The sequence below is a fragment of the Hypanus sabinus genome, chromosome 13 (assembly GCF_030144855.1).
Source record: "Hypanus sabinus isolate sHypSab1 chromosome 13, sHypSab1.hap1, whole genome shotgun sequence".
NCBI classification, from domain to species: domain Eukaryota; kingdom Metazoa; phylum Chordata; class Chondrichthyes; order Myliobatiformes; family Dasyatidae; genus Hypanus; species Hypanus sabinus.
Window position 1 is genome coordinate 56,829,180 of NC_082718.1, and position 25,783 is coordinate 56,854,962.

Genomic DNA, 25,783 nt, shown 5'->3' on the forward strand with positions numbered 1-25,783 from the left:
AGAATGGCATCTCTTGCTCTGCTCTCTTCTTCCTAATACTCCCTTTGTTCCACTGCATATTTAACATTGATAAATATAGCAAGTATTTGATTCAATCAAGGACTCTGATAATGCGTCCCAAAGCCATAGTATGCTGCTCTGGTGGATTATATTAGATCTTACATTTAATTATAAATCAATGTTACCAGCAGTTGATATTTTTAAACTAATCTTTATGGCCATGCTCACATAACTTTGAAAACCTCAGATCTTTTAATCTAATCCATTCATCACTTAATAGGTTTAAATTACCTAAGCATCCTCTGGTGACAATTAGTAGCAGCCTCACCACAATGCTCCTCTATTTTTTTTACAATTGGAATCCCTTTAAAAATACTAAATTTCAATTAATATCAGTACATTAAATTGTTTTTAAACTTCAGCTGCTTTGAAAGTCATATCATTTCATTAGTAAATAAATCTAAAACTGCCAATTAAACTTCAATGTTGGACCACCCATTGTCAATGGTATCGAGAATTTAAAAATGTATCAATAGTTAAAATACTGCAAAATTATTGTTTCTTAAATCAATATATTATTTTAAAATATTGTCCAATGTCAGGTTCAAAGAAAGGTACATGCAACATTTAAAAACTAAATTCTATATGAACCAACATCGAATAAATCTTAAACTGTAGACCTCCCTAAGCATTCCAAAGGAGGCTCCTTTAACAATGAGGTAATTGGCTCAAAATTCTCTTTTTGTAACTATGATTGAGAAAAACAGTATGTTGATCAAAGTAGCAGGTGAAAAATCCTGCTCCTCCTCCATCAGTGCCATGGGACATTTTACATCCTGTCAACATAGCTGGTGCGTTAACATCTCATCTGAAAGACAAGACATTCATTTGTGTAGTATTCTCTGTATTCATTAAGTAATCAGGACTCAAGTCTCTACATTGAGACTTTGGGTGACACTGATTGTCATTAGAAGATAAAGTATCATACATTTATCTGGAAGCATTGTAATTGCATTCAAATATGAACCATAATTATACTTCATATTTTCAATTACTGAATATTCAAGTTGTCATGTAATATGGACAGTGCACTCTGGATTAATCCAGAATATAAACCATCTTTGCTTTTTTAATATAGTAGCCATTTATTGTATACTTCAACAAATCATGGCACCAAAGAGGATTATTCACCCACTTCATCTATATTGACTCCTTAAGGGCTATCAAAGGCTAACTTTATTCTCCAGCTTTTTGGGTGTTATGGTTGTTTGATTATTGGACTTCAAGTGGATAGGCAAATATATGTATATTTTCCCATACAATTAGTTTCTACTTATTCTCTCATCTCAGGCATTAAGTTCCAGATCCCCACCACACTCTAGATTATAAAGCAAACATCATTTTCAGCAAAAAAATTAGAGATTGATTTTAGTTTCAATATTTATGTAGCAAACCAAATACTATTTTGAAAAGTGTAACGGTACCATGAAGATAAAGAAAATGTCTCCCAGTTACTTCAGATTAATCTATCAAATTTTTACTATTACTAATTCTTACTGTTATTACTATTTATTGTGTAATTATGTGGGTAGAGGGAAAATGATCCCTCTTGTGTTTCTTCATTACGTAGTCCAGCACTAATTGCTTTTAGTGGAATCTTTCTTTTCTTACAGGTTTAGGGTTATGAGTGTGCTACTGGTTTGGGGGATGTGGGCCAGTAAGGGGGGGTGGGGGGTAGGAGGTTAGAGTTAGGGTTAGGGATAGTGATAGGGTTGGAATGGAGATGAAAGGCTGGAGGCAAGTGGATGTTAGGGTTAAGGGTAGGGTTGGGGGATGGAGGAGAGGAGGACCTGATGGAGAAAGCTTTTGCCTATCTTGCTCGGGGAGCAGTAGTTCTGAAACACCATCTTGCTGTATATCTATCTGTGGATGGGGTAGGGTGCCCCTTGAGTTAGTTTGCCTTTGGGGTGGTGGGGGGGAGAATCTGTAATGGGGTTGTAAGGGACTGTACAATTTTCAAAGAAGACATATCTACCCTGCTTTGTGTAGTTTTCAATGATCTCTTTTGTATCTGGGTACATGGGAGTACCTAGTCTGGATTAAATTAACAGGGAGAATAGTTGACCTATCCTCAACACTCTAATTTTATAGATCCAATCAGTATTTTTAGGTCTAGTTATTAGGCTTCGACCATTTGAGGAATAGGTTTATTTTTATAAGCTTGGACCAGTTGGGGTGTAGATTTGTAGATCAGTTCATTGTTAGTTTCCAGGCAGGCCAAGGATCTCCAAAGACTGGATCCCATGCTACTGGAAATGTCTCCTAACAAATCTGTTCTGGACTTCCCTTCTAATATTACTGAGATGTCCTGTAAGTCTGACTCTTTAGACTTTTCTTTTGTCTGTCCCCCCCCCTATGTATATGATATTGTATTGTTTACACTGAATTGCATCTCCTGGCCTTCATGTGTGGCTTACCTATTAAGCCCGGTGGAACTGATTCTACTGACAGAAGGGGTAAAAGTGAGTTACTGGTGTCTTAAAGCCAGTTGCATCAAGCAGATGGGGCCTGTCAGTCGTGGTTGGCAGCTAAGGCTACATCTATACTAGACTGGATAATTTTGAAAACACCGGTTTCACGTAAAAACAACAGGCGTCCACACTATGTATTTTTAAAAATATCTCTATCCACATTGAAATGGAGATTTTGGCAAATCTTCTCCTCCTGCGCATGCGCAGGACACATCTACAAAAAACAAGTGACATGTTTGGTGTCGAATCTCGCTGTAAAATTGCGCGTTTGTGTAGTTACAGACTAGAAAAACTTACGGACAGTTGTTGGCTTTCGCGCAGGAGAAAAAAGTAAAAAAAAACAAATACTGGAGCATAAGGAGGCAACTGACGGAGTTCACGGGCAGATTGACCCGGCTGATGACGAACATTGAAAAACTGACTATCTCTGTTGCATTAATAAAGCACCTTGTTAAATGTATAAAACATTGTAAGGGAAGTCCTGTCAGTGTTATCTTGTATTTCCATACAATGTTACATTAGGCTGTTACAGATCTATTATCAGAGAAGTACTTGCATAAATAGATAAACCATCTAGGATAAAGCAAAGACAGAAAACAAGGCAGTGAGTATACTTATCTATTCAGTAAGTTATGGGTCAAAGTATTTGGTGAGCACTTTTCTAACTTTTCTGGCGTCAGTTTTGTTGTCATCTGTTCTGAAACTGTTAGGTTGCGTTCAAGAAAACAATGAAATAGCACTCTGCCGGATGACAGCGTTTTCAGAAATATCCAGTTACCCCCTCCACACTGATCCGGCCAATCCGGTGTTTTCAAAAATACACACTTTGGAGAGCGTTTCTGAAAAGCTCTGGTTTCGGGGGACGAAAACGCCACTTTAATGTGCACGTAGGGTAAAAACAAAGAGAAAAAGCTTTGGTTATGGATTTACCCAGTGTAGTGTGGACGTAGCCTAAAAGAAGGAAAACTCTGAGCTCAAACCTCCAATGCCTTGTGGCTATATCCACTCATGGGGAAGGCTTCAGAGTAAACCCAGAGGTTTACTCCAGAGCTGGAGTCCCTAATGCAGTCCTATATTGAATTCAATGTCGACTGGCAACTCCTGTGACACTGCTGGTATCAAACTGTATTGTAGTCTGCTGTTCCTTTAGGTTCATCAGTTGCGTGGAGAGGGGGGAGCTTGTTACATGGGTAACAGCTTGCTCTTCATGTCCTACCACTCAGGCTTCTGTATGTAGACAGCTAGGACACAATATCTACATCAGTCAGTTCATCATCTGACTGATAAAGCCCCTCACATCTCACTGAATTGCATATACTATGTTATGTTGTTCATAAGTTATCCTTTGTTCTACCAGGGCCTACTTTCCAGTAGCTCTGTTGTGTATGCTTTCTTAAGTGTTTGCATGGTTTACAATTCCACCACTCCCCCACCCACAGTTTGTGGCTGCATGTAATTTGGTACTGACTAGTATGTCCCTCAAGTTTTTACCTCTCTTAAAAGCAGACATTATTGTACATTAACCCAGAGCCCCTCCACCTCTGCCTTAAGTTGTTCAAAGTGGGTTTTAGATGTCCCATGGTCTTGTTATCATTGGTAGCTTGTGTGTTGCCCTGTTCTGTGGTCTGAGATTTATGGGGCCTTTCAAGAAGTCAGATTTAATGTGCCTTAGTTTCTGTCTACTGTAGTCTCTGTCTGAGTGCAGTGAAGAAGATGGCAGAGGCCTGCTGGAAGTTCACCTTCCTGGTGCAAATGCAGTGAAATTGGGTCAGTTGCGATTTGACGATGCCCCTGAAGGTATGTTTGGGATGGTGGCTGGAATAAATGATCATGATGGTGCCAGCGACCAACGCAATGTCCTTCAGTTCATGAAACTACTAATTTTTTTTTATCAAGTATACTTCTACTACCAATCTGTGTGCGATTTGGAACCTGTGATTTACGTTTTGGTAATATGTTTTTAGGCCAAGTGAGCGATTTGCTACCTTTGCTGCCTTCAAGGGAATTCAGCATGTTTGAGACCAAGGTTGAGAATGAAGTATTTGATCTAATAGTGGAGCATGAACCCAAGACAAGATCCATTACCTACCAATCTCGCCAATTAAAACATTGAGTAAGATTGAAATCAACAAGGATGAGAGCAGGAGGCAAGTGTGTGTTCAGCACCGTCAGTGTAAATTTGACTGGTCTCTCTCTCCTTCTCACTGCTGCCAGAGGAAGATGCAGGAGTCTTGGGTCTTGGGCAAGGTTTGATTGGCGCAGTTTGTGGATTGGACTCGTTTTCAGAGGACTCTACAGTTCACGTTTTATGCAATTCTAGTTTCACTTATTTTATATTGCTTTTTTGCATGACTTTGATCGGCACACTTCGACTCAGACCTGCTCTGCAGCGTGCAGTCAACAACTGGCACAATGCTAAATTGAACTGAACTACACTGAACATTCCTGGACTATTGCGAGAGACTCTGTGATTCGATTTTTAATATTCCATGTTATTTGCTAATTTTTTTGCTGTTTGTGCAATTTGTTCTTTTTTTTGTGGGTTGGGTGCTTAATGTTTTCTTTGAATGAGTTATATTGTGTTTTTTTCTTTCATGGTTGCCTCCCGGAAGACAATCTCACGGTTGTACACTACGTACAACTACTTTGATAATAAATGTACTTTTGTCATTGAACTTCTATACACCACAATTCTGTGGAATCCTGTGTTTTGAGAATAGCCTCTTGCCCTTTGCTATCAGGTATCTGAATGAACCATGAACCCATAAAAAATACACTTTTGCTGCCTTTTTGTACTTTTCAAACATTTCTTAAGTTATAGTAACTTCCTATGTATTATACAGTATGGCTATGCAAACAGCAAATCACACAAAAAACATTAGTGACAAATAACCTGACTCTGATTCTTACCAAGATTGTTTGCCAAATTACTTCTCCCCAAAACAAATGGAAATTTACTTTTATCTTACTTGCTTGTAAATCAGCTGCTCAACCCATAGCACTTCGTGCAATGCAAGTTTAAGAGAACCATCTCATTATGTTCACAATCAAAATCAGGTTCCTCAGATTTTCAGTAAGTATTCATCTTTTGTTGGCGCATGGCCTAGTGGATAAGGCGTCGGTCGAGTGATCTGAAGGTCACTGGTTTGAGCCTCAGTGTGTTTGTGTCCTTGAGCAAGGCACTTAACAACACACTTAACAACACATTGCTCTGCGACGACACCGGTGCCAAGCTGCTTGGGTCCTAGTGCCCTTCCCTTGGACCACATCGGTGGCGTGGAGAGGGGAAGGCTTGCAGCTTGGGCAACTCCCATACAACCGTGCCCAGGCCTGCGCCCTGGAAACCTTCCAAGGCACAAATCCATGGTCTCACGAGACTAACGGATGCCTATTATTCGTCTTTATACAAGGTTGGGAGAATAATTTATCTGTAACATTGCCAAATGCAACTTAAAAGCTCATTTCAATCAGCAGTGTAAGAGTGCTCTGTGTTATATATCCTCAGATATTTATTAAAGGCATGATATGAATGCTATAGAGGTTTATCTTCAAAGAAAATTCTAGAAATATGAAAAATAGTAGGTTAATATCAACACAAAGAGCACACTTAAAATATTTTACTGATCAAAAGTTCTAAAAAAAAAGTCTGCAATTACAAATAAGCTTCCAATTCTTAAAAAACGGATCAGACACATGCCAACTTCCTTTAATGTAACATTAACAAGCTTCTATATTTATGAATGTGTTTCCACATTAGCTTATAATTTTAGCAGTAAAGGAACTTTAATTACTTTTAAATGCAGACTCCTACTTGAGCTCTTGCTATTTGAGTGAGAGTCTCCACTCCTCCCAGTCTGCAGCAGTTTACCAAGTACTTCAATCATTACATTTTCATTCAGATGTAAACTACCTTGTCTTTATCAGTCATGATCTATGTGCTAGTTCAGCCTTGCTTAAGCTACAATGCCTAGAAAGTCATCCCTGGTTGTAGAACTAAATGCGCTATATAATAAGATCGACCACCATCTTCAAAACGGATTCCACAGACTTCAATAAACCAGTGCTTAGACAGTACTTGATTAAGGATGACATTTGCTTTCAATTCCAGTTCTGTGGCTAACATCTATGGTTATTGTGGGAGTTACGAACCTCTTCTGTGGAAGGTGTGGCTTGTTAGGTGGTCTGTTCCTTTTTGCACAGAGGTTTCTATGTATTTCCAATACTTGGCCCCGAGGTTCCCAATACCCACCTTGAATGTTGTCTTATCCACTTGAAATTGTTATGGGTCAGGGGTTCTGACCCCTTTAATCACTGTTCAGATCCTATGACAGAGATCAGGAACAATATTTGTCCCAGTATTTTTGTGCCAAGAATATAACCAATATAGACATTTGGTCCCAATGATAGGGTTTTTGGCCTGGGAGAAAGGGCACCAATATTGGCTTATTTATCCTTCCAATGAATTTAGCATACATGCAGATCCACTGTTGATGACATGTTTCAAGAGCCTTGAAGTGACTGCTGTAAGAAGTCCAGGTCTGAGATACCTAAAGAAGAGCAGGAATTGGATACCCTGCAGACCATGAGTTTTGTAGTTGGTCTGAGGTCTTGATCTTCAAATATTGTTTCCCTCAATCAACCAAAACTGTGATGGCGTTTTGAAGATAGTGGCAGCTGAAATATGCAAGTGGTCCATGTTTTCCAGGATTTCATTGTGAAGCTTCATTATTAGTGTGCAGCAGGATGGAGACCTTGGTTTTGCAGCTATTGATCAAGATCCACCCTTTTCGTACATTTTGGTGAATGAGCAGCTTGGCTCCTACAAGCATCTGCTGTATCGTAGTTTAGCTTGGTTCTGGAGCACACTGGCTGCACAGTTTCCTATTAATTCTAAAGATCAGCTCCACTTTCATGGGAAGCGTATTGAATATGAGTGCAACACTGCAGCAAGATAGGTTGAGAAGTTTGAGAAAATAGCATTATAGCACAGAAACGGGCAATTAGGCCCATCTAGTCTGTGCTGAACTGCTCTTCTGCCCAGTCCCATCTATCTGCAGAAATACTGTTGTCTTCCAAACCTTTCTCATCCATCCACCTATGTAAACATCTCTTAAATGTTACAAATGAACTCCCATCTACTACTTCTGCTGGCAGCTTGTTCCATAGCTGCACCACCCACTGAATGAAGTTTCCCCTCAGGTTCCTCTTAAATATTTCACCCTAAACCTATGACCTCTAGCTCTAGTCTCACTCAACCTGTAGCGAAAAAGCCTGCAAGCACTCACCCTATCATATCCTTTCTAATTTTGCACAGCTCTACAAGATCTGGCCTCATTCAAAATTGACAGTGTTGTTTGACACCAGTCTTCATTGAAATTTGTTCTGTTATACCCCTGTGGATTAGTAACATGGCTTGCATGCCACTGGATTCAAGGAGGAGTTGAATTTCTGTGGGCAGTCATATTTGAGAAATATTCACAGACCTTTCGATTGGCAGTCATAGGCTTTAGTAATGTCTTTAGTGAGGTTACACACAAAGGCTGGTGCTTTACTTTGCACTGTTCTTGAAGCTGTCCTGTAGAGAAGATGATGTGGATTAAGATTAATGGAATCCACACTGACTTGAGAAGTTGGTCCTACAGTCAGAGTAGAATTTTTCCTTGGTCTCACCTGTAGCTTACAGGATTGCAACCTGAGCACCATCAGTTCCATGTTAGAGTGAACCAAAGTGTTATAGTGACCTTCTTCCTACCGGCTCTCCAGCATAAAATGCAGACAATGTCTTTATCTTTAAGCAAGTCATTTTCCTGCTGGACATCAAAATGCTTGAGTTCTGAATTCCTGAGCTATGATTACAGAAGAGTGTTCAGAACTGCTGCCAGTGGGATTGTTTACAAGAGCTCTTATTTTTCAGCTCCCAGTTAAAAACCAGCTACACAGAGGTTTCAGAGGGCAATGGGGACCAAGACAACTTGAGACTACGCATGAGCATTAAAAGACATGCTCAGGTGTCACTGAATATAGGCACACTTGCTTGAATATCTACACACACCATTTCAGGCAGAGCAGCCCATGCTAATTGCCAACCTCCTTACTACCATGTAATGTTTAGCATCACTGGCAGGGGATGAATTTCTCCACACAAGTTACAAAAGAAACAAAATGCAAGTTAGGTTAAGTTTTCTGTCCTGCTGTTTCCTCCCCCCCCCCCCCCAAGGATGACAATGCATGTTTCATTATTGTTTTTCTGCTAAACTATGAAATGCTGAAGAGAAAATAGCTTAACAGAAGAGAATACATGTAAGTTGAATTATTCTGCAATAACTTGAGATACAAACACCACATTTTCAAGTTGGCAACTGCAAAAGCAATAAATGCAACAAAACAAGATGTGCACTCTGCCACAAAGTAATGGTACAAATTTAAAATACAGATGCTTAGAAACAGCAGCCATAATATAGTTCCAGCCATAAGGTTTCAAGTCACCATGCAATTCAAAAGTTATGTAAATTCAAAACTGAATAGCTGATAATTTAAGATGCATGATGCAAAGCACCAAGCAGAATTCAACAATGCACAAGTTTTGGAAATACTTTATTGCTGAAGCAAAAAGTAAAAAAAGGCAATTCCTAGTGAACAGAAGTAAAAAAAATACTAGGCATGTTGAGCATGCTTCACTGAATGGGACAAATCAGACAGAAAACCATGGCAGCTCACTGAAATGGTTAAAGTAATGATCTCAACATCCTCGTAAAAGCATGGCAAATGTCGGCAACATTAAAGAATATATCTTTTTTGGAACAGCATTGACATGTTACCTGAAATGCCCAAACCACAACAATAATTTGAGATCTTTGTCAAAATATACTTTCAAGGCAAAACTGAAGTAATAAAACAAAGAAAAGGGACACTGAAATCTTCCCATCTTTCCATTCAAGTGCATTGATTGAACAAATATGAAGAAAACAATCTGATTTCCCAAATATTTTTGTGTAGGCAAAATAACCTTCTGAAACAGATCTCTAAAAAAATCTTGCAATCCATTTCTCTTTAACATCCTCCCTTCATCCCTCCTCCTCTTATTGTGCTTCACCATTTTCATTGCCCTGGTTTTGCTCTGCATTCTAACAATGCTATGTTTATTTCCTTTTCAGTCATATTTAAGGATTTCTGTGTTACTTTTCCCTGCACAAGAAATGATTGCAGACATTCTTAACTGTATTGCTCTGGTCTACTCAAGTGTAAAGATGACTATAAATTGGTCCATTGTCATAGGCAGATAAAATGGGTAACTACCTTTGAAAGTAAAAACTTAATTGGGGGAGTTGCAAAGCAAGAGATCCAAAAATAATTATTTGTAGTAAAACAGTTAATTAGGCCCTTAAATGAAAGCAAACAAAGCAATGGATTCAAATAGCAGCAAAGTTATATCAGAATTTTGGTAAGAACACATAAAACTGCAGACACACTTATCAATGGATTGCAGAGGATTTGAGATGGCATCCAAGATTTAGAAGGATGATAACAAAATCAAGGAGGGTAAAACTGTCAGCAAAGATCAAAACATTTGAGATTATCATCTCTGATAAGGCAGATTGTAGGTAGTGGTCTCTAGCAGAGGCAGGGTGACTTAACATCAGCTCAAAAAGCTCATTTATAATCTTATATAAATGTGTATGTGTAGAAGCCATAACCGCAATTCCCTCACTTTTGTGACTGACATCCCCATCTCCAGCCAATGACCCAGTCTGATCCTTGAGGTCTCAAATTCACCTTCTCCTCCTCAAGGACTCTCTCTAGCTCTGTCTACCATTAGTCCATTATTAACTTCTTTGCTGATGATGTGCCACCCCAGTAATATTTCACACAATGCCTTGGGGGCTCAGGGAACATTGCTTTGGGTGAGGGGAGGGGAGAGTAACAGACAAAAACTAGTCACAAAATAAATGTTGACACTACTATCACATGTAATTTAATGCTACTTTTGTGACAAAAATTCTAGGGCATAGACTTTTAATAAAGTAATATGGGATCAGCCTGAAAATGTTATTTCCATTTGTCTTTCCACAGGTGCTGTCCAAAATGTTGAATACAACCAGAATTTTCTGTAAATGACCCAATTTCTAGATCAAAGGGTGAATAGTTTGCTTCCCTGGCTATTTATCTTCTCTTTCTTTAAGTTAATCACAATGCTTAAATAAAATTTAGATATTGCTTGAAGTGATCCTACTTGCTTGCATTATATGAAAGTATTAACCATAATTTATGTAATAGCTTTCCATATTGCAATGCTTTACATCATGACAGCATTGCCAGTCCCTTTTCATAAAGAAGTTAGTTGGAAGGTCTGGATTGTTACAGTCCAGCATTTTCCAGCAGCAGCACCTACATGCATATGCATGTGGTTTTTAAACCAGATAAAGAGATCTCTGCAAATGCAACCAGTTTCTCTGCAGATATATACTCTATTGAGCAACAAAGCACTGAAGAGGCTAAATGGGCTGGTCCTGAGGCTCTGGGAATACATTCAACCGCCCATACCCATTGTCATTCAAGCAGATCACAGCTGATCACTTTGGAGTTAATGTTACAAAAGACTTCATCCTTTGATCTGCTACAATTTATCCTAGTACTCACACAATATTCCAAACTGCACAGGCACCTCACTCCTCTCATTTAATTACTTCAGGAAGTACAATAGACAATAGGTGCAGAAGTAGACCATTCAGCCCTTCGAGCCTGCATCGCCATTTTGAGATCATGGCTGATCAACTACTATCAATACCCGGTTCCTGCCTTGTCCCCATATCCCTTGATTCCCCTATCCATAAGATACCTATCTAGCCCCTTCTTGAAAGCATTCAGAGAATTGGCCTCCACTACTTTCCAAGGCAGTGCATTCCAGACCCCCACAACTCTGGGAGAAGAAGTTTTTCCTTAACTCTGTCCTAAATGACCTACCCCTTATTCTCAAACCATGCCCTCTGGTACTGGACTCTCCCAGCATCTGGAACATATTTCCTGCCTCTATCTTGTCCAACCCCTTAATAATCTTATATGTTTCAATCAGATCCCCTCTCAATCTCCTTAATTCCAGCGTGTACAAGCCCAGTCTCTCTAACCTCTCTGCGTAAGACAGTCCAGACATCCCAGGAATTAACCTCGTGAATCTAAGCTGCACTTCCTCTACAGCCAGGATGTCCTTCCTTAACCTTGGAGACCAAAACTGTACACAATACTCCAGGTGAGGTCTCACCAGGGCTCTGTACAAATGCAAGAGGATTTCCTTGCTCTTGTACTCAAATCCCTTTGTAATAAAGGCCAACATTCCATTAGCCTTCTTCACTGCCTGCTGCACTTGCTCATTCACCTTCAGTGACTGATGAACAAGGACTCCTAGATCTCTTTGTATTTCTCCCTTACCTAACTCTACACCGTTCAGATAATAATCTGCCTTCCTGTTCTTACTCCTAAAGTGGATAACCTCACACTTATTCACATTAAATGTCATCTGCCAAGTATCTGCCCACTCACCCAGCCTATCCAAGTCACCCTGAATTCTCCTAACATCCTCATTACGTCACACTACCACCCAGCTTAGTATCATCAGCAAGTTTGCTGATGTTATTTTCAATGCCTTCATCCAAATTGTTGACGTAAATTGTAAACAGCTGTGGTCCCAATACCGAGCCCTGTGGCACCGCACTAGTCACCACCTGCCATTCCGAGAAACACCCATTCACTGCTACCCTTTGCTTTCTATCTGCCAACCAGTTTTCTATCCATGTCAATGTCTTCCCCCAATGCCCTGAGCTTTGATTTTACCCACCAATCTCCTAAGTGGGACCTTATCAAATGCCTTCTGAAAATCGAGGTACACTACACCCACTGGATCTCCCCTATCTAACTTCCTGGTTACATCCTCAAAAAACTCCAACAGATTAGTCAAGCATGATTTACCCTTGGTAAATCTATGCTGGCTCGGCCCAATCCTATCACTGCTATCTAGATATGCCACTATTTCACCCTTAATAATGGACTCCAGCATCTTCCCCACCACCGATGTCAGGCTGACAGGTCGATAGTTCTCTGTTTTATCCCTCCCTCCTTTCTTAAAAAGTGGGATAACATTAGCCATTCTTCAATCCTCAGGAACTGATCCTGAATCGAAGGAACATTGGAAAATGATTACCAATGCATCCGCAATTTCCAGGGCTACCTCCTTTAGTACCCTAGGATGCAGACCATCTGGACCTGGGGATTTGTCAGCCTTCAGTCCCATCAGTCTTCTCATCACTGTTTCCTTCCTAATGTCAATCTGTTTCATTTCCTCTGTTACCCTATGTCCTTGGCCCATCCATACATCTGGGAAATTGCTTGTGTCTTCCTTAGTGAAAACAGATCTAAAGTACTCATTAAATTCTTCTGCCATTTCTCTGTTTCCCATAACAATTTCACCCAATTCATTCTTCAAGGGCCCAACATTGTTCTTAACTATCTTCTTTCTCTTCACATACCTAAAAAAGCTTTTGCTATCTTCCTTTATATTCCTGGCTAGCTTGCGTTCGTACCTCATTTTTTCTCCCCGTATTGTCTTTTTAGTTAAGTTCTGTTGTTCCTTAAAAACTTCCCAATCATCTGTCCTCCCACTCACCTTAGCTCTGTCATACTTCCTTTTTTTTAATGCTATGCAATCTCTGACTTCCTTTGTCAACCACTGTGGCCCCTTTCCCCCCTTTGAATCCTTCCTTCTCTGGAGGATGAACTGATTTTGCACCTTGTGCATTATTCCCAAGAATACCTGCCATTGCTGTTCCACTGTCTTTTCTGCTAGGCTATCCGTCCAGTCAACTTTGGCCAGCTCCTCCCTCATTGCTCCATAGTTTCCCCTATTCAATTGCAACACTGACACCTCCAAGCTGCCCTTATCCTTCTCAAATTGCAGATAAAAACTTATCATATTATGATCACTACCCCCTAATGGCTCCTTTACTTCAAGATCGCTCATCAAATCCTGTTCATTATATAACACTAAATCCAGAATAGCCTTGTCCCTGGTCGGCTCTCGTACAAGCTGTTCCAAGATTGCATCCCTTAGGCACTCTACAAACTCCCTATCCTGGGGTCCAGCACCAACCTGATTCTCTCAGTTCACCTGCATGTTGAAATCCCCCATAACTACTGCGAAATTACCTTTGCCACATGCCAATGTTAACTCCCTATTCAACTTGCACCCAATATCCATGCTACTGTTTGGTGGCCTGTAGACAACACCCATTTGGGTCCTTTTGCCCTTACTGTTCCTCAATTCTATCCACACAGACTCCACTTCTCCTGATCCTATGTCCCCCCTTGCAAAGGACTGAATCTCATTCCTCACCAACAGGGCCACCCCACCCCCTCTGCCCACATTTCTGTCCCTACGATAGTATGTATACCCTTGTACATTCATTTCCCAGGTCTGATCTCCCTGCAGCCATGTCTCCGTTACCCCAACAACATCATAGTTACCCATTCGCACCTGGGCTTCAAGCTTATCTGGCTTATTTCTGACACTTCGTGCATTCAGATATAGAATTTTTAGCCCATTTCTCCTTTCTCTGTTTGAATCGCTGCCTATTGTGCTTAACCCAGCTCCCTGAACTCCCATCGGGCTATACACCCCTAGAATTTTGTTGTCCTTCCTAAATTTACTTATTCTTTCAACACATTTAACTCCATGTTCCATCAGACCATCCCTCTGTACATGTGTCCTCCTTATCATTTGTTCCGCCCCACCTTCCTCTACTACACACTTAATATTCCAGAACCGTGTAGTCCCCACCTGTCCTTTATTCTTCCTCTCGCTATCCTCTCTCACATTCTGGATCCCCGCCCCCTGCAAATTTAGTTTAAACCCCCCCAAGAAGCACTAGCTTCCCTGCAAGAATGTTAGTACTGCTCCAGTTCAGGTGTAAGCCGTCCCTTCGGAACAAGTACAATCTTACAAATCATTTGCATGTGCGTGTTGTTGAAAGACAACGTAATTGCTGGACTATAATAAACAGAAATTTTCAACTACCTTGTGTAATAAACAGATAGTGATTATGCTATTTTGTTATAAAGCATTGCAAATTGGAAGGGTATAACAATAATGGTTAATTCTTTAATATAATACAAGCAAATGAGATCACTGCAAATTTTTATTCAATGTGATTAGCTTGAAGGAAGAAATCAAACCCTGTTTAGAGTAATGAAAATGAATGCCTTTCAAAAGGCTACATATGCTCAACATTTACTCAATTGAATCAAATAGTTTTTAATTCACCAGGGAAATTGAACTGGATAGTGCTGGGCAGGGAGCAGTGAACCAACATAATTGTTTAGCAAGATACATTATTCTTGGGTTGCAGATTACTGCAGTTATGTAGCTATGAATGTTAACGCTCAGTTTGTGCTTTAACAGACATAAGAGCTGGATAACTGGCACCTGAGTTGGAGATTGTGTCAGGAATTTGGATACCATCCATAGTAATATTCTAACTTCCCCTAGGTTTTTAAAGATCCAGTCGATTTAAAGATAGCAAATGTAACAAGAAAATTCAATAAAGGAAGTCAAGGACTGGTAAGAATACATGGGAAAATATACAAGTCTGTCTTGAGTTGTCAGGAAAATAGAACAATCCACACAAAAAAACACAGCATCAAGGCACGTTAAGAAACATAGCCCTAGGCTGCTCCAGTATTCATTATTCCCACTCTCCCCTTCCCTTAGCAGCCTATCATCCCCTCACCTGTCATCACCCATTAGATCTTAGCCAGTGTAAAAAAAAGGTGGGGAAGGGGTAAACATCTCTCCTCTTTCTTTCCTGTCCTGATGAAGCCTGTCAAAAGTCCCTCCATAAATGCTGCCTGACCCACTTTGTTCTTCCTGCTTTTTGTGTGTTGCTTCAGATTTCCAATATCTGCAGTCTCTTGTGCCTCCATTTTACAAAAGGGAAATCATGTTTGACAAATCTTGAGATTTAAAGATAGATCAGATGCAGGGCACTTAAATTTTTCTAAAGCACATAGGGAAACAATGCACAAAAGATTATTGCATAAAATAGTGCTTTTAGGGTTGGGGAAAATAATAGCATCAAAAGATAATTAGTTAAAAGACAAAATTAATAGACTGGACAGGTCATTTAAGTTCACAGCCTGTTACCAGTGGTGTGGCAATATGATTAACACATAAAATGACTGAATGTACTATATCCAATTTGCTACTTATACAAGGCTAGCTGGGAAAATGAATTGCAAACTGTTAACATCAAAATATAGACTGATTAATTGAGCTGAATAGGAGGTGATAAATGGAGTTTGGTTTGATAGCAAGAACATGAAAACATAATATTTTGTATAAAAAGCAGAGGGCTTAGTTATTTGGAGTACCCATCTACAAAATTCAGGGCTCTGATGAGTGTGGAATGGTAAAAAGAGCTGTTATGGTTTCTGCTTGATGAGACAATGTGATTAGTAGAGGCTTGCCAATTCACCTATGGAATGCACAGCTTGTACCATGTGGGAATATCACATCACTTCCCACGCCGAACAATTACAGGTACAAGAAGTGTCATTAGATGAAGATTTAGCAACACCCAATTCTACTGTAATCCATCCACGATGCTGAATACAGCCACAGAGAGAGAAAAAAATCACACTGCACAGAATCAAGTCCCCTGGGTTTATTGAGTCTATATTGACTACCAAACACCCATTTATGCTAATCCCCTCTACTGTCCCAACATTTCCCATCAACTCTCCTCAAATTCTACTGGACTGGAGCTGTAATACAGCACCTCTGTTAGCTGTGCAACTTGGAACGTTTTGTGGATAGCAGATTTCAGGAGATAGTCACTGGAGTACAAGCAGAGAGGCACTAGGCAACCAGGAGACAGGCAAGAAGGAAAGGCAGGTAGTTCATGAGACCCAAGGACATGTTAACCTTTTAACAGTAACTGATGGGAGAGAGGGTTCCCAAGGAAGTATAATCATGATCACAGCAGCATAAGTAGCTCAGCAGTACACAAGCAAGACTTATAAAAGTATCTATAATTCGGGAAGCAGATGCTTTTGAAGTCAGACATGATTCCAGGATGGAGACGCAAGAGAGACTATTATGTCGTTTCTTTGAAGCTAGATCAAAGTATAGTATTGGAAGGCTGAAGACATTCTGGAGAGAGTGGATGAACAGCCAACAGTTGTGGCCTATAATATAGGAAGAGATGAGTTCTTACAGGCAGATTTTAAGAAGACAGTACGAGATTCAGCAGGATCTCAAAAAATTCATGAAGCCTACATTACTCCTGGTGTCAATACATAAATAAATTTCTTCCAAATGGAAAAGAGTAGTAATAATGGCAGATTTCAATTACTCTAGTTTTATCTGTAATATAATGTAAAAGGTCTAAAAGGGTTCATTCATAGCTTCTCACAGCAGGCAGTTAGACATTCTTGTCTGGCGCGTAGTGCCAGGATTGGTTTCCTTTTGGATTAACCGGGTCACGGTGTGAACGTTCCTGACTCGACCCTTGTTTTTAACAAGGCCGAGTGGCTTGCTCGGCACTCAACCCGGCACGGATGGAAAGCGTGCCCTGGGGGGGGGGGGGGTAGCCAACTGGATTCGAACTTGGGAACCCTCGCTTCCAAACCCCAGAGCTGAAGCCACTGTGCCACCAGACAGCTTGTCTAAAAGGGTAAAAACTATAGAAGGATATCAAAATCCTAAATTGCATGCATGATAGCTTTAACCACTATGTGGCAAGTGCAATTAGAGGGATGAGCATACAATTGTGAATTTAATTTTAAGGAAACAAACTAGGCAGATGGAAAGGATATCACAGCAGGAACACTAGTGATGATAATAATTTAGTTATATTAGGACTAAGATAAAATAAAGAGTAAATGTTCAAAATGGAGTTTAGACCAATTTTACTAAACTAAAAGATTTGACTTAAGTGGGCTGGCATCCAAGTACAGCGAATTCTGGTTAACCGGGACACAATGGGACCAGTACATTCTGGCCCAATTGAGCAGCTGCCCCAATTAGCTGAAGTTTCATGTAAATAAGTAAAAAGTATAAAACAAACAAATTAGCATTTAACTACATAACAAATTATATACTTAAAAGAAATGCAGAACAAATTAAAACACTACCAATTCCTTTACAGCACTGTAAAACTCAGTATTAGTTCCTAATAATTATCAATGAAGCAATTTATCCAATGTATGCTGCTGTATTCATTTGATTGACTGTATATGAACAGAATCAGCACAGCCATTTAGTTCAGATAATGAACATACAATGCTTTCGTCTTGAGGTTCTCAACCTGGGGTCCACAGATCCCTCAGTTAATGGTAGGAGTCCATGGCATAAAAATAGTTGGGAACTCCTGCTTTAGATGATTACATCCTCCAAATATTTATTTTCATTGTAACATTCAAAATGATTGTTGATATCTTCAAATTTTGTCACAATACCCAATTTGTTCATTTTCACTCCCAGCAGCTTCTGGCATCTCCAAGCCTGAAACTGCAGTGAGAAAAACAGTTCTAAGTTGTCTTACAGATTTTGTGCCAACTATCTGTGATAAAAGTCACTGTTTTTTTGAATACGAACAACACACACAACTAATGTTATTTAAAAGCTGAACACCCTATAAGCATAGTATAGTGTCTAATGCCATGCAAATGCATGACTGACACTAGCTAGAAAGTGTTCAGTAACAGTCTCCAGCCCCAATTAAAAGTGGGATAGTGCCCCAGATAAATGAAGGGAATCCCAGCTATTTTCTCAATTTAGTTTTTGTTCTTTAAGAGTTGTCCCAAAAAAAAAGTTGCCTTGATTAACCTTAGTCCCAATTAAGCAAAATCCACTGAACTTAAAAGGTCAGTCTTGAAGCCATGGATGCCTTAAATAAGAAGGATTCAGAATACATATCTATCCACAGGGAAAAAGGGCACACCCCTAAATCTCAAATGCTCTGGATGATTAGGTGCACAAGGGATAGAATAAGCAGTGAGACACTGTAACACCGAACAGCATGAATGAGTATCAAAAATGTGGAAGAGAAATAAGGAAATGATGTTGGCATGTAGAATTCAGTGAAGCTAAAAGTATGCTTATAAATACATAATGAGTAACAGGAAAGCAAGAATGAGACCTTAAGGGATTGAAAGGTTAGCCCTCCATATGGAGACAGGAGATGTGGATAAAGCACAATGAAAGTTTTGCAACTGTCTTCAAATAACAAAAGGGGTTGATGCTGAGCTAAGACAGTTGAATGTGAAACAGAAGTCTGATAAACACAGTAACAGAGATTGTACTAAGGAATTTAGTACATTGAAAATGGTAGAATGCCAGGCCTGGGTTAAGGTGAAATTTTTACATAGATGATTGCAAATCTTTGGCACTCCTCCATCCAAAGTCCCATGAATGATGCACGGCTAAGAATTTTGAAGACTGATTGATGAGACTGCGGGAAACAAAGGTTGGGCAGAAAAGTGAATACAAGATAAGGAAAGAATTTCAGCTGTGATCTTACTGGTTCATGGAGCTGACCTGAGGGGCAAGAAGACACACACATTTCCATTTCTACTGCTTTTAAATTTTTTACATAAAGCTGCCTTATAAATTACTGCTGAAGATGTACTGATAATCCCAGCTGCTTAAAACCCTCACTTTAATAAATTCTTAATATTGAGTAATGGTTCCACTTTATTGTTAAGCTTCCACAATGACGACAAAGGTGCAAAAAAGGTCCCCGCACCCCCCAACGAAGTAACACTAACATAGAATTAATTTTAAATGTCACCTTCATCATCACAGTTAGCTGTGTATTATATCACACTCTTGTTCAAGAAAATGTTATTTAGTTGGGTAGCACATAAAGGTTCAGATGTCAGAAGATTTTTATTTTTTTTCTGAAACTGAAAGCTTCATGTTAAGATTGCTTTATTAAATACTTCCACATATTTAGTTTGGAGGTGCAGTAAAAGTTTGAGATGCATAAAATTAATTAGCATAACACATTAGCAAAATTAAAACTATCAATAAACTTTGTCCAATAGAAGCCACTAGTTTTAAATTGTGCTGCCAACAATACCAGCTAGATTATTGTTGTCTGAACAATATCCTGCAATAATTTATTTTTTAAATTAAAAAAAGAATTATTCCTTAAAATGATCTGTTCACTAAAGATGATTTGGTTTGGTTATTACTACTTTCATAATGTTCAGTACTTCCAAGTGTTACAATTTAAGTGTTACGGTGATGAAGCCATGGGAGTTAATTCACTGAGCTGCCATAATTTCAGTCAGTATGTGTAACGTTGAAGAAGTTATAAAATACCTGCATTGAAACTATTCCAGTCTAGCAGTTTGTATGATCTTGTGTTACCCATAATTCCGACAAAGGCTGAGTTCAAAACAGCAAGTTAGTAGATCAGTTATAGGAGCAGATCAGAGTAAGCAATACAGAGAGCACAACAAGGACAACACTACTTCACAGGAACTGGAAAAACACAGACAATAGAGTTAATAGAAGTACATTCATCCAGAGAGAGCAAAAAACCAAGGACTATGCTAATGTAATCTAGAACCAGTATTTGCTATTAGATTTTAAAAATACAGAAAAAGATAGGCAGTAAACTACTTGAAACTATTATCTATTCATTTGAAGGGCACTTTAACACACAGCTCTAAATTTACAAACCAAAGTCATTCTTCAAAAAGTCAATAAGTTTACAACCATGCAAAATGAGTAAGCTTAAAGTAGAACAGTTACTGCAAGGTCAAACCCTTCGTCTAAGAAATTAAGAAGAAATTTTGAGTGAACAAAACTGATAATTGACAAGGATGAATCTATACAAGTTTAACCATTATTTTATCTGTTTTATTACCTTTGTATACTTGGGCTGCTGAAAATTTATTCAGAAATATTAAAATATTTAAACTAAAAATATTTAACATATCTCTCCCAATAAAAACAGTGCACTAGCAAGGATTGTGGCTAAAAGCCTTATTCCAGAGAAAGTAGTATTTGGCAGAGTTAGCCACAGAAATAATTTTTAAATAAAAGTTATAAAATGTACACCTAAGCATGCAAACACAGGCCAGATTATTTATATGTCAATACAAGCTGATTAAGACTAAATAAAACAATTTTAGGGAAGTTGTAAATTTTAAATATAGGATGATAGCATATGCACAAAATATCAAGGCAAATCATTCAGATGCCAAAGTCAAATGATTTTTTTTTACAGGACATACAGATATTAACATACCCACAATATGACAACATTTGTAGTTTTAATAATCTAAATATTTAATTCTGAATATTTTGACAGATTTCCTGGCATAAGAGTGAAGACAAACAATGAAGTGAGTGCTGAAGGACAGGGTAAAACAACATTAGATGTAATTCAGAGCAAGATCAGCAGCACATCATTTTGAATACATAATGAGCAGTGAAGTTCACTTTTTGCACAAGGCCAGAATTAGCAAAAACATGCATCAGTTAAAAAAAAATCCAGAAGAATTAATTTTTTTTTCTGGGGCTTACTAACTTGTTTAAATTTACAAGAAAAAGGTACTTTGACAATTCCTTTGATGCATATTTCAGTCCTTTCACAAAGTTACCATCAAGGTTTTCTTTAATTGAATCCAGCAATCAACTGAACAATAAAACGATTTGACCAAAGCTTAATGTTTTTTTTAAACCATAGGATTTACGGGAATGCAACATAGCGGTTGGATTCAACAGATCAGTAATACAGAGACCATGATCAACAGTTCAGAGAACGTAACTCAAAGTCCACTAGTTTGTGAACTAGACTTCATGTTAAAATAGCCTGGAAATTGAAATATGGTAACAGTACAAATGATTCTGAAGTTTGTTGGTTTGCTTTAAAAAAACAGGTATTTTTTTCCACAAGTGAAAATCTGCAGATGCTGGAAATCCACGCAATACACACAAAATGCTGGAAGAACTCAGCCAGCCAGGCAGTATCTGTGAAAAAGAGTACAGTCGACATTTCAGGCTGAGACCCTCGAGACCAAAGAGTCTCGGCCCAAAACATCGACTGTACTCTACCATAGATGCTTCCTGGCCTGCTGAGTTCCACCGTCATTTTGTGTGTGTTGCGGGTATTTTATTTTTTAGAAAAAGAAACCTGCTATACTTCCCTGGACTAATCTATGTGTGATTTCTCTTCAAACCATTAATGTGTAGTCTAACTGTCTTCCTAAGTGGGAAAGTACACTACTCAGTTATGCTAAATGGCTTCAAATGAATCTCCCCAACAGACTTTTGGGAGTATCACCATAAGAGTACAACTTCAAAATGAAGGCTCATCCTTGAACAATGATAAGGACAAGCAACAGCTCATGGCCTATTCTCAACGGAAGGAAAAATAACATCACAAACAAGAGGGCATGGGTTTAAGGTGTGAGAAAGGAGTTTGGAAGGATTTCAGGGGAAAGATTTCACCACCCCCCTCCACCAGACAGGCAAGACATAGGATACATATCTGGTGCAGGCAAATGGGACAAGAGTTGATGAGCAAAAAGGTCAACAGGGGCACAATGGGCCACAGAACCCATTTCTTTGTTGTATAACTCTTGACTTTTGTTGCTGAGGTGACATGTCAAGCTCCCATACAGAAGTTTAGAAGGTACTTTACAGTGTAGCAGCAGCTCCCAAATTTGAAAGAAATGCAAAAGGACAGGAACAAAATAATCAATTATGTAGTTGTTGAGACAAGTTCTCATCTCCTAGGCACATGAGCAATTTAATACAATAATAATGCAAAACAGATGTTTTCAAACACATCATTTGAAGATAAAAGATAACTTCTGCAAAACCTAGTTAAAATGTGATCAAGAATTTTTCTGATGCTGAGAGCAACAAATGGCTGTTCATAAAATACCATAGAATAAACCATATTAGCTCCAAAATCTTTGTTGAACTATAACAAAGATGTCATGTTGCAAAGAACACAAAATTTAAGTTAAACAAACTCACCAGAAGTTAAAAAAATACAGCTGGCTGAATATAATCACAGGAAAATTATCAATACGGTACTGTAGGCATGCCACGGTTTGACCCAATTTACAACTTCATCATTCAGTAAACATTTTTTTCCAGTCAGTGAACAGACTAAGTTTTCATTCCATCAACCTGAAAGATTTTAACATTTTCCTAGTCCATAAGTTATGTGATCTGCTGTACTCTACTTACCTGGATTGTGGATTCTGTCCAGTAGCTTCACGGATCTTGCACTGACTACACCACCGACATGAACAAGAAATCCAGGTGGGAAAGTTGTTAGAGTGAAAAAAGGGAATTCCTGTGCAGGGTAAAAAAAAAACTGATGTTGGAAAAACACTTGTGAAGTGAAAGACAATCAAGTCAAATCATATTCAATATACTTGGCATAGCCAATCGAATCAACACAATCAAATGTAATCATAGCAAAGGGATTTATTTTTGGGTGCACTGAATCCAAAAGTACAGATGTTAGTGGATAAAGTGGCATTTAAGTGGTGAAATGATCAAAACAGGAATTCAAGAGGCCTTGACTAACTATCCAGAGACATGGGTTCAAGTTCCACTATGGCAATTGTGGAATGAGAATTCAATAATTAATTTTGAATTTTAAGAAAACAACGTAACAACATAAGAATAAAACTGCCATAAAGCAACTGAATTACTGGTTCACAAATGCTCTTCGTGGAAGAAAAAAAACTATGATCCTTACTTGGCCTACATGTAATTCCTTTATCAGAGCAACATGGTTGACTCATAACTGTCATCCCAGAAAAAAATCCTGCTGAATTTAGTTATGGATTAGAAGTTAAAAAAACATAGGATTGTGTTTTTCTCCATTACAGTCCCAATCAAAAAAATGTTTTAAACAAGAAATTGTTAGAAATACATCACAAATAAATACTGTGATGACCTCTTCAACTAAATTTAAAATAAAAAGCTCAACTATTTTACCATGTTCCCAAAGAAACAAAACAAAATATGCAATAGATACCAGCAACCAACCAAATTTGGAAAATTGAATTTTATAAGTATACGATGAAAGCATAACTGCAGTATTATATCCATGTCTGTGCACCAAACTTGAGGACAGATGTAAAAGCTTTAGAGAGCACAACTTAAAATTTATCAAAGTGGGGGACTAATTGTGTAGATAGTCTGGAGAGGATGAGATTGCTCTTGGAACACGAAGATTGTGAGAGGATTGGATAGAAGTATACAAAGCAAATAGAGTTTAGATAATAGATACAGAAAAAAAAACATTCATAGTGACCCAGAGTTCAAAAAGAAGGGTTATTGAATGAAAGTGCCTGGCAAATATATCCAAATTTGCATGGAACTTATTGTTGCTTTATATTAGGGATTGAATTGTATTGTCACTCTAGCAGTGGATGCAGATTCATATGTACTGTTCCAATGAGAGCTGGATAAGCAGGCCATAAGGAGACAGGGAATCTGACCAAATGGATTGCTCCTAGATGAAGTGAGGTACAGGTCCAAAAGCCTCTTCAATGCTATAACTGCTTTGTGAATTTGAGCTTACTTTGATTCCCAGATGGTTTTTAACATGTGCTGTTTTAAGTATTTCTGAACAGCTTCTGTCCCATTCATTATATTTATGTTCGTTCAGATGTTTACTCAGAACTGTCAACTAGGGTATTCCTTAAACAGCCAGATAATTAAAAAAACCATAAAAGACAGGAGCAGAATTAGACAATCCAGCCCATCTAATCTGTCCTACCATTCCATCATGGCTGATTTATCATCTCTCTGAAACTCATTTTCTTGCCTTCTGCACATAACTTCTGACATCCTTACTAATCTAGAATGTATCAACCTCTGCTTCAGATATACCCAATGACTTGGCCTCTACATGGTTTTCATAATTGTATAATCAGGCATATTTCTAGTTGTAAATACAAGATCAAACAGAAACCCTCAGGAATTGGTTCTCTGGCGAATCATGTCAGCAGCAACCATAATGCCATTTAAACTAATCCTATTTTCCTGCATAGGGCACATCTATATACTACTACAACTCCCATGCTCTGTCTGTGACCTCCAATTAGCACAAATGGTGCATTACAGTGGCACTATTTTTTGGCTAAATCAACTTAAAATGTGCTAACTTACAGAATGCAGGCAAAGTTCAGGGTTACATATTAGTATAAAAATTGCTCGCTTGCCAAAAACCAATAGCCCTGCTTTCACCCGAGAGCCATGGAAACCACGACTCGACACTACTACGCATTTGCATGGCCAGCCTCAGAAGCGACTCACGATGCTCACAGCAGCGACACCAAGTGGAACAAAAGGTCAGGGCAGCTGACCTTTCGAGCGGTCACATTCTGCTAACCACCACCGGCATGTGCAGGAATGGGACAGATCTAACTGCCACCCATCAATAATATTTAATTAAATCTTATTGTAATGATGTACTTCGAGACACCCGTCAAACCCTTTGCTGCAGTCAAAGGACAGCGGTGACTCTATGATGTCCATTTAGGAGAGCGCCTACCAGATCATCAAGAATAATCAGCATCCTGGAGGCTTTGGTGTTACTGCTTCTTATCTTCTACCCAGCATTAGGGTGAAAAAATATGGTCAGCCTAATTATGCCATGTGGAAAGAGAAGGGGGACATTATGGTCAAGAGATGATGCCAAACTTTGTTGGAAAGCAGCAAGGAGAGAACAAGAATCGGATAAGGCCAGGGCCGCATGACTCCAGGATGAAAGAGTCAGGACAAAAAAAGATGAGAGAATTAGAGACAGAGGAGGAGAGGCAACCACGTCTCCAAAATGACAACAATAGGCACAGAAGGAGGAGAGAACAAGGTTTGGATCAGGCCAGGGCCACACGACTCCAGGATCAGAGAGAAAGAACAAATGGTAGAAGAGATGAAGGATGAAAAGGCTACACATCTCCAGATTGACAACAACAGGCATAGAAGGAGGATGGAGGAAGACACAAAGGAGCTGAGAAATGCACATCTTCAGGATCATCAGAGAGAAAAAACAAATGGGAGAAGAGATGAAGAGATGGGGGATGAAAGCACTGCACGCCTCCAGAATGACAAAAACAGGCACAGAAGGAGGAGCAAGGAAGAGACAAAGGAGCAGAGAAATGCACGTCTCCAGGATCAGAGACAAACAACAGACAGCAGAAGAGATGAAGAGACGGTA

The 25,783-nt window shown here is 39.0% G+C and overlaps 1 protein-coding gene across 17 annotated transcripts in view; it reads right to left on the reverse strand.

The window, feature by feature from the left end:
• Positions 1-25,783, reverse strand: part of c2cd5 (C2 calcium dependent domain containing 5) — a 121,278-nt gene that overhangs the window by 54,525 nt on the left and 40,970 nt on the right. For all 17 annotated transcript variants that reach the window (XM_059987676.1, XM_059987671.1, XM_059987670.1 and 14 more), the window contains one exon: positions 22,792-22,900. In XM_059987676.1, coding sequence (XP_059843659.1) covers positions 22,792-22,900 — 109 coding nt within the window. The remainder of the gene's footprint in view (positions 1-22,791; positions 22,901-25,783) is intronic.